The 10232-nt window shown below is 36.7% G+C and overlaps 1 protein-coding gene across 1 annotated transcript; it reads right to left on the bottom strand.

Moving 5' to 3' along the window:
* Positions 1-40: 40 nt before the first annotated feature.
* Positions 41-8693, bottom strand: acmsd (aminocarboxymuconate semialdehyde decarboxylase). Its single transcript, XM_004082024.4, has 10 exons — positions 8541-8693; positions 6843-6887; positions 5508-5604; positions 5383-5432; positions 5020-5256; positions 4775-4868; positions 3257-3352; positions 2959-3131; positions 2682-2780; positions 41-1300 (listed from the first exon to the last, which is right to left on the bottom strand). The coding sequence occupies exons 1-10, from the start codon at positions 8595-8597 to the stop codon at positions 1238-1240; spliced, it is 1011 nt and encodes a 336-aa protein (XP_004082072.1). The 5' UTR covers positions 8598-8693; the 3' UTR covers positions 41-1237.
* Positions 8694-10232: the final 1539 nt, after the last annotated feature.

Here is a 10232-nt window from a genome sequence, read left to right as displayed (position 1 = left end):
TCTATAAATGATAATAATAAAAAAATAGAAATAAAACTTGTTTTTTTCATTACACATATTTATTGAATTACAAAATACCGATATATATCGATACTTTATTGAGGTGTATCACTCATGGGAAATAAAAGTATGAGTTGCTGGAATACTTCTTTTGATCAAAGCCTCCTTACAACATGCTCTTGCATAGCAATCCTATCAAACACTGCTGTTTACAACATTTAGTACTGAGTCACTTGGTTCATTTTTACAGGCAACCTAAGACTTCTTCAATTGTTTTGATAGAGTTGCTGCACCAATTCTTTTTGGTGACATTTTACACTCAAACACACCCGATTCTGCAGGGACGGAATTGGGGGGAAAAAAAGAAGGGGGACACAAACTGCTTTTATAAAGATCTACACAGCTGCTGGTGATCAGCTGATCATCAGCTGACAAGTAGCATGGTTTCATTTATAGGTATATTTTCATATTAACCTACATAGACAAGATCAAGCAAGTTTCTTTTTTTTTACATTTGATTTGATTTTTGACTTGAAATGGTTTATTTCAAGCAATCAAGTAAGAATAATTCACAAAACAATACAATCATCAGTTCATACAATGATGTATCAAACTTAGGATAATTAGTCTTAAATTAAATGTTTCTTGAAAGGTGGTGGAAGCAAGCAAACTTTTATACCCCCCCCCCCCCCCGTTCTACAATTACCATTTTTATTACATGATTTATCATTATCCGGTTCATAACGTTTATCAGACATAATTAAGAATCCTTAGGTATCAATAAAGCATATGACAAAGATGAATTACTTAATTATTATGTAAAAATAGACTTAACTATTTTAGAAATCAACATAGCAAATGGAGATCAGTTATCTAGAAAATATGCAGATTATATTCATTAGAAAAATCATGTACATAATTAAAGAAATAATGCTTTATCAAAAAAATAGACATAACACTGTTTCAAAAATCTTCATAGCAAAAATTGATCAAATATCAAAAGTTAAAGCTTGGTTTTTCTTACGGGCCATGGTCAGCTCTCTTTTTTTGGGGGGAAATCAACTTTTAAATCACTTGAAGATAGTTATATTGCCGCCGTGAGCCACACACGTCCGTGCTGTAACCCAGAACTGGAACTTTTTAAAAATAAAAACTCACTCTTTATTTAAAAAATGTAATGGATTTGCATTAAAGTAGTTTCATCCAAATTATTTGTGTATGTATTTATATAGTCCAGCTACACAAACTGTTCTCTTTTCAGTCCAAGAAAATCCAGAGCATTTCCAGCAAGCAACTTGTCCTGCAATGTAAAAGAGAAAAACAAACTCAGTTGGTCTAAACAGATTAAGGAAAAAGACAGAATTAAAGCATTTTGCGTTAGGGTGAACCAAAAATAATCTTATTTTTTGCTCTTCACAATGATTGTTTTTAGATCTATCAATGTTAAAACTACAGCAAAAAAGAAAAAAGAAAGGGGGATAAAGACATCTTTACAATGTGCGTTACTTTGACAATTGTGTTTACTCTTTGAAAAAGTAATGGCATTTGGATTAATTGATCATATATGTGAAAATAACAGCAACATGCGTCTGTGCTGTAGTTTTAATTATTTGTTGTGAGTTGTAGACATGTACTCTATAGAACTGGACTGAGTGAACCACTCCCCTCTTGTGTTCCAAACAGGAAGTACCCGTTGGGTCCAAGTGGCCAAAATCCCATAGACTTATGTTGAGAAGTAAACTGCTATTACTCAGTCATATTTGTCAGAGTAGCCATTCTTGTTCTGTTACCTTTTTTTTAACGTGTTCTGACTCATCAGAAAATGTTTTTCATTATATTTTTTCTTTAGTAAAAGTTATTCTAGTTAAAAATGGGCCAATCAGATGCCTCAACAAAAGAATGTGGTCTCACATTAAACATTCAAAACATTTGATTGACAGATTCTCCTAAACCCGCTTGCAAGTGGTAGGGGTGTGGATTTACAACAAGCTCAGTCCTGATTGGTGGGAGCGTTTCCCGTAGGAATGTTTACTCAGACCGCTTTGGAGCAATCACTGCTTACTGACTATTTCTGACTCCAGCATGTCGTTGTCCGTATCGTGAAAAAATGGCGACTGAATTGATTTCATATTCCGATTGTGGCCATTTGAGTGACATTACACCCACTCAGTCCAGTTGTCATGTACAATCAATGGTTGTAGATAAAATAAAATCGATTGTCTGTTTTTTTTTGGTGTACTTTGTTGACGGTCCCCGCTTGTCTCTGCAGCTTCACTTGGCGCAAGCGGATTCTATTTAACTAATTTGTTTTCTGTATCACTATAGAAAAATGAACTGTTCATCCTGGACAAGGACACGTGGCTTTTGGTCCGTTTCTAACTGCCGACCAGTGTGTAGTTTTCTTGCATTTGCTGCCCTTAAATTGATTTAGTTGGAAAGAATTTTCCCAAGAATGACAATTTTGTTTTGTGACCGAATGCGATACATTTTACATATAAAATATCATCTTTAAAATTAAATAAAAGTTTATTAAGAAGAATAACATTTAATATTAAATAGTAAAAAGAAAGTAAGTAGTTTTTTTTTATTTTTTATTAAAAGGGCTTTTCTAAGTGAATGGAACTTTTCATTTATATTTATGTGCTACACAGACATTTTCAAATAATGACAGTATTTGCTACCTTTATTGGGGCATCAAACTCATCCATTGACTCTATCAGGGATCCAGGTTCCAGCTCACCAAGTGGGAATGGGTAATCTGTTCCTAGCATCACTTTATCCTAAAACAAGAAGGCATACATTGATGATATTAGGAGTCATGAAAGTGAGAAAAGTTGTGTAGAGAATCTGGAATGAAACACAAGGTTTTGTAAAAACTTTATATACACAACTAACCATAAATCCTTATTGCAAAAAAGAGTGACATCGTTTTAACAATGTTAGACAAGGTTTTATTACTTTTCCGATGACTTCAACAAGCAGCTTCAGCGACATGGGATCATGGACCAGGGAGTCTGTGTAGAAAGACCCAAGGTACTTTCGTGGACTCATCTTATTGTCAATCGCACACAAATCAGGACGAACTTTGTGGCCGTGTTCAATCCTGCCAAGAGTGAAAGGAAAAGAACCACCTGGAAGTAGAGGCCACAATGAACACACAGCTTTACATCAAGTGTAATTAAAAAAGCTAACTTACTCTTTCTATTTAAGTCTAGAAAATGACATTTACTGGCAAAATTGAATTTCTTCCATATACCTCCGTGAGCAAAGCAGACTTTCAGTTTAGGGAACTTCTCAAAGATGCCTCCAAATATCATGGAACAAATGGCAACAGTGGTCTCTGATGGCATACCTATAACACAAAGAAAACTGATTAAGATATTTACAAAAACTAAATGCTCTCTAAACAAATCATTTATTTTATTATTTCTCTTCATACTTTGGTCTTGTTCCTTAATTTTTTCCTTTCATGAAGAGAACTGCCATACATGAACATATTCAAAAAACCTTAAGTCTTTATGATTGGAAAGGAGCTGCAAGAAGAATACAATTCTTATTTTATTTCTGCTCCTAATTGAAGCTTAAAGGAAGAAAGAAAAAGTGAAAAAAAGAGACAATCCTTGATGGCCTTTATCACTACTGTATAGTGGTTAGTATATTCCTTACTGTTATAATTTTTTTAAAATAAAAACTTATTATAAAGTTCCCTTATAGGTTTTTCTCATAATTAATTTATTTTCTCCATCTTGTTTTATTTTTCCATCCATCCATTGTCTCATCCCGCTGAATCTTTTTCAGGGTCATGGGGTTGCTGGAGAAATACATGGCCTGAAAAGGACCTGCTATGTGATCATCTGGTAAAAATAGTCTTTTCACACAACAAGGAAACAGCTGCTCTTTCCCCTGAGGACTTAAATCCCACCCTGATCATCTTTCGATCTATTTTCAATATGTTGCCAGAGGTCTTTTCATTATGATTTTGCCATTTTTAGCCAAAATCTAAAAACCTGTGTTGTTTTCTGGGACAAGGTTAATGCAGCAGGAGTACTTCATTAAAAATTGGTGCAGAGCAACCCTGCCCTCCTTCCCCTTCCCGTTGCTGAGAGCTCTCTGTTTACAGCCCCTCACACCCCCCAACCTAACATTACCAGTGCACTAAAAAATGGAGAGCAATATAGGAGTTATTCCAGCCGTACAGTTTTGATCCAGATGTCAGCTCAGACGAGGTAAATTAAGATGTATTTGGATCTAGTTTTGCATCAATGCATCTTTTACAACAAACAAGCGGTATTTCAAATAAGAATTACTCAGAAAGGTAATTTTGAGTGTAATCTGTCTTATATATGTCTTCCGTCATTAGAAAAATGCCTCAAGAACATGTCAAAAACGTAAAAAAAACCATTCTCATCAGAGTGGGTCTTTAAACATCAGCATGTTTAGTGTTTTCTCAAATGATGTAGTGTTTTCCCTGCAGTATCTGTTCTCTGTGCGGTTCCTATGCAGAAGCTGATTTACTGTGTTCTCTGTGTTTGTACAGCTGTGATGCTGCTTTCTCTATAATCAGCTCAGCTCAGATTTTAAACAGATTTATTTTAATGACCACCTTATGGGACCACATCTAATTAAGGATAATTTAGATAGGTCATTCATTGGTAAAAAATAATAATAAAGCAGAATGAAATCTGGTTGTTTTCACACTTAATTGCTTTTTCAGCTAAATATGTTTCTGGCATTTCCTGTAATTTTTGATCTGTTCCTGCTCCAGATCCCTCACCCACCAGCCAGGGTAGCCAATACTTAGCCATCCTCCCATCTGTCTGCATATCCCACGGGTGGACGAATATGGAGCAGCCAAGCTCCTCTGCAGCCTAAATGGAAAACACACACACACACACTCAGCAGGCCTGGTTTTCAGAGGACGGCAAAAGCAGTCCTGAACGTCATGAGCCCGCCAAGACAGAAGACGATGCTGCTGCAGTTACACGATGTGGTGTTGGTGTGTGCAGGAGGATGTCTCACAGCATAGAAGGGGAGCAGTTCTGGGGCGTTTAGGTCCCAGTTGTTAATGTGCGACCCAATCTGGACTCCAGGAAAGCCCAGCTCCTTCACACAGCGCCTCATCTCCAGGATGGCCAAGTCTGGCGCCTGCATGGGCAGCGTGCCCAGGCCCACAAACCTCTTAGGGTGGCTGCGCACCGTCTGTGCCAAATTGTCATTTAAAAGGCCACAAAGATCCAGTGTGTCCTGAGGTTTGGCCTGTAGATATGTAAAACAGAACAGGAGTGAACTTAAATAAATTGATCTGGTTTCTATTTCTAAACAAACAGTAAAACCCCCCCCTTGCTTTTGATGATATCCAGCTCTGATGGAGGAAACACTGACCCAGTAGCTGAACATCACAGGAACAGTTGAGAGCGCCTGAACTGCCACACCTGCAGGACAGAAAACATCCAGTTCAGGGGTCGGCATGAAGAACCTGCATGCTGTGTTTCTGTCTGTGCTCGTACCATGTTGGTCCATGTCACGTATGCGTACTCCAGCATCCCAGCAGTTGTCCTGAATCACCCGGAACAACTTCCCATCCCTCATCATTTTGGCTGACCCCTAAAAAGACACAGGAAGTATTTTAGGGACGCAGCGGTGTCTTTGGCAGTCTTCAGCTGTGGGACAGCCTCCCAGAGAGCCTCAGGGACTGTTCATGTTTTTAAAGGAAGGCTCAGGACCTACCTTTTTAATCTGGTTTTTAGCTGAAATTTAAATAATTTTATCTATTTATACTCATTTTTTTAAATTTTCATCCACGGTCTATTGATTTTTGTGAATATTTATATCTACTTGTGTGATTTGTCCCCCACTATTGGGCTTTATTTTTTATTTATTTATTCAATTATCAATCTCTGCTTTTACCTTTATGTAGTTTACTCTTTTTAAATGTTGCCATAACTCCAGTGTTTTCCTCAGGAGGATCCTCCACACTCATTCCACTCATGGAATGGGGGAACCTTCTAGGTCTGGCTGCTTGCTTTAATCAGGCGGCATCCCACGGTGACGTCCTCTGAGATCAAGACTGCGTGGCGTGGTCGACAGATCCCCAAAATATCATTTCCTCACATCAACATCAAGCCAGGTTTCCACTTTGGTTTCACTTATATATTATCATGGGGGCAAAGGGCATTCTGTGTCTTTCATAATTTCAGTTTTAATTGTCTGTGTAAAAAAGTCTGTAAAACACTTTGTGATACTGATGCAGGAAAAGTGCGTTTTAAAGAAAGTTGGATTTGATTCAAGTTCATCTGATTTCTTTTTGGGTTCATGAACATAACCAGTACATCCACACGATGGCAGCACTTAATTTATCTTTCTTCAAAGTTTGTTTCAAAACCACGGATGCAGAGAAGCTCTTGACTTTACAGATTTTGCATGGAGTCTTTTATAGTTATACTTTTATTTATGGTGTGTTCTTTTTTTATCTTATTAGTTTAAAATACATAAATAAATAAATAAATAACCCTTTAAGTTGTTGTCTTAGGTCCCGTGCTTTCTGAATAATCATTAACTTTAAGACTTCATTTTCAGCTTTAGTTTTGCTTGGCGGGCAGGAATCGGGCTGAACTGCCACACCCCACTGTGTGTAAAGAGCGGCTCTCTGCTGATGCGGTGGCTCCATGCAGAGTTCTGCAGCTGCTCAGGTGCAGGACCAGCCGGACGGGTCCAGTAGGCGAGGTGCCACTGCTTGAGTGAACCTGAAGCCTGCAGCAAAGTATGCTGTGCAAAACTGTTCAAGTGTCTGTAGTTTGTAAATGCACACAAAGACAGACATCAAATTCAAACAAGGGACTCACTTGGCAGTGATGGTGAAGCTGAACAAATCCTTCATAGCCGTATCTCTGGAAGACACCCGAAATCCATTTTTAATAGAGATGCAGCCTAAACTCTGACTTGAGATTCTATCTTTTGTTATATGTAACTCTGTGGAGTTTCTAGTGTTTAATATGAATAAATTCCAATGAATGTTTCCAGTCACACTGTAATTTCATTTGTGATGGATTCTATTGTCTAAAGATTAGGCCGTCCAGAATTTTACGTACAAAACTCACTATAAATGTAAGAGTTACATCCTTCCAAAATGAAATATGGCTTTTATGAGGACAGCAACACATTTTTAACATTATAACTGCTGGCTATAATTTAAAGAATGAATATTATCAGAGCCTTTGCTTGATGTGCAGAGTGAATTTTAAGGTTAAAAAATAAATGAAATCCTGCTAAGCAGTTTTCAGTACAATGGAAATGTTGACAGATGAATCAGCTACTTCTAAAAATGAATAGATAACTGCAAGAAAAAAAAGGGTGGCACAAATTGATACTGGAAAATATATTTAGTCTAATAATATTTCAATTTGTCATTAAATAGTTCAAGTGTGACAAAATCATTGCTCAGATTCAGAAAAAAAAGGAACATGTAGCTAAAAATGAAATCTAACGCTCGCCTCTCCCTTTGAGGTGGACATATTTCTCATCTAGCAGGTGCCAGTTCTGCTTTGTCTTCCAATTCATTTTCAGGCTGATTTGTCTTTCCAGAAAAAAAAAAAGGTTTAAAAGGTCAAATTTAATGACTGTACATTTTGATTTATGGCTGTTGTCTGAATTGGGATTTTTTTCATCTACTAAACTATATTTCAATCGACCGAAGGAGGAAAAATGTCATCTCATTATCAACATATTTCTGTTTCATTCAGCCTGAAGTATCAATCAATCAAGCATTTTATTTGCAGAGCACCTTTCATCAGGTGCTTGACGTAAAAACACAGTTTAAAACAATTAAAAAGTCCTAAAACACAATGGATTAAAACAACAGTAATCAACGTATGAACATAAATGCTGCAATTAATAGTCTGAGAAGGAAATTTAAAGGGCAATAAAGTTATAAATGATAAACCAAAAAAGCCATAAAATATTTAAAAGCCAAATAAATATGAGAATCAAATTAATTATAAGTTAAAAAGATGAGTTTTTTGCTTTTCAAAGTCGACACAAATGCAGAAACTGATCCTGCACCATCTCCTCATTTAGACTAGATTTATACTGTGAATTTTATTATTCTATTGAATTTGGTGTTGATCTTGTTTGCAGCACAAATCCAGGATCATCAGCCACTTCCTTCCATCCGCTAAATGATTTTATGTTATGAAATGAATAAAACCAACTGAGCGCTTGTGGAGGGTTAGTCTGCAGACTTTGTCCTCGGTCCAGCCGCTAATGTTGAAAATCATTAGCTAAGACCAAACACAAGTGTCCCAAAGACCCAAACAGTTCAAGGAACAGCACTGATTAAAGTTTATCTACAGGGAAAAGAACACATTTAATGTTGGAGCTGTTTGAGTCCAATTTTTGTTAAATAAAGTGACTCAGATGCAAACGATTCCAGAGCAAAGAAGCTCTAAAGATTTTGTCTGTAAAGTTGTAAAGATCAGTTCAGACAGACGTCTGCATGGAAACACCTTCCTGCTCCTTAGTGACCTCTGTGTAGCAGTACATACCTCCTTCAAGTCAGGCCATTCCTTCGGCAAAATATGATTGTGAATGTCAACCTTCATCTTTGATTTTGTCTCAGGGAGACGTGAAGCCGTGCTGCTTTCAGGACTGCGGGGAGACCAGTGACCGACAGGTGAATGACACCCTGGTCATTCATTACCCAACACATTCACTCAAAAGCAAGGGAGAGAATTACTCGTTTGCACATTTCGGTTTCCTATACCGTAGTTGAAGCTGGCAGTGGGAGCAGAATCCAAAGATTATAACTAATAGTGAGTTATCGATATGTTACAAATACTTTAAAGGGGTTTGTTTTTCCAGGCTAATATCAATTCCAGATCCTTAAAAAGAGAATCAAAAACGTCTATTTTACTACATAAGGAATTAAAATACAATGCAGCTTAAAGACAAAAACATATTTTAATAAATGTTTAATATTCTTAAGGTTGGTTTTTATTCGTTTTCAGTTGGGTAAACATAAAAAAGATAAATTAAAGTTTTGTTGATAAAGAATCTTCACTATCACCATTTCTTTCAGCTTATACATTCACTTCCTTATTTTGTCATTTGAAAGCAGATTCTGTCATCTATCTCTCTATGTTAAATATTTTCAATTTGTTGATTTAAGTCCCTTCAGAAGTTTCAATGCGTATGGGCTCTGGAGGGAGTTATGTGCGGTAAATACCGGGGATGAAAATAACATTTTTTCCATTTTCATTTCTCTTTTGGTTTTCTGGCTCATGGTTTTGCTTTTTTTTTGTTTAACATTTCAGATGAAGTGTTTTTTTTATTTCAATGTACAGTGTGTGTTTGTTTTATTGTGATTCTTAAAGAACTGTTAATTTAATTTTCTCTCTCTCTCTCTATCCATCTCTTATCTATCCATCTGCCCAACCCTCCATCCATCTCAATCCATTCATCCAAAAATCTATCCATCCCTCTCTCTCCCTCCGTCTGTTTGTCGATCTCAGTCCATCCGTCCAGTATACTAATTAAAATCAAACATTCTAACATTACAGTTTATGAATGAAAAGATTTTTATTGCAGTCTGGTGAATTTTTGGCTGAGATTTCCCATTTTTTCCACCAATTTTAAATTTTCTGAAATGGATTCAAAATCAAACCCTAACAGTGTTGATCTTTGTTTTACAGTATCAGAGCCAGCTGACCTTCACTGACTTTAACTAACGTTCTTAACGCGGTTATGTCGTGTAACGAGTTAAAACGTTTACGGTAGATTATCCAACTCTTTGATGTGGATCAATCTGATCGGAGCTGACAGAAAGAGCCTTTGTCCCTCACAAATGTGTGATTCCACAGTCTGGAAGAGCTTCACTGAAGCAGCTCCACAGGAGAAGAACCTGACTTTCTGCAGCTCACATGATGTTTGGGGTTTATTTGAAAGTTGGATGCAACCACCCAAAAACTATGCAGAAAACAAACAGACTTTGTTGATATTTAACTTAAACTCAAATCAAACATATATATTGGAATAAAAACATCTAGAAATCAAAATGTTACCTTAAACAATAATTTGCTCTTACATTAACAAGTTATTTAATAGGATTTACTTTAGAGCTCTCTTTCCAGCTTTCCTAGTCATTTTCAACTATTTTACTTTATCGGGGGGAGATTCTGTGTTTTATATTTAATCTTGGATTAGGGCCCCCTGTGGCCATAGGGTCAGGGCTGACCTCA

This window comes from Oryzias latipes, chromosome 21 (assembly GCF_053564925.1).
Source record: "Oryzias latipes strain Hd-rR chromosome 21, Olatipes_Hd-rR_3.1".
NCBI lineage: Eukaryota > Metazoa > Chordata > Actinopteri > Beloniformes > Adrianichthyidae > Oryzias > Oryzias latipes.
Note: the sequence above shows the minus strand (reverse complement) of the source record. Positions and strands in the feature narration are given on the sequence as shown.

Excerpts from the sequence above, each read along its gene's own strand:
- acmsd (XM_004082024.4), bottom strand. The coding sequence starts at position 8,597 with ATGAAGGTTGACATTCACAATCATATTTTGCCGAAGGAATGGCCTGAC. Across the intron at positions 5,433-5,507 it reads ACGTGACATGGACCAACATG|GTGTGGCAGTTCAGGCGCTC; the intron begins GTACGAGCACAG and ends TCTGTCCTGCAG. Across the intron at positions 2,781-2,958 it reads TTGTTGAAGTCATCGGAAAA|GATAAAGTGATGCTAGGAAC; the intron begins GTAATAAAACCT and ends TTCTTGTTTTAG.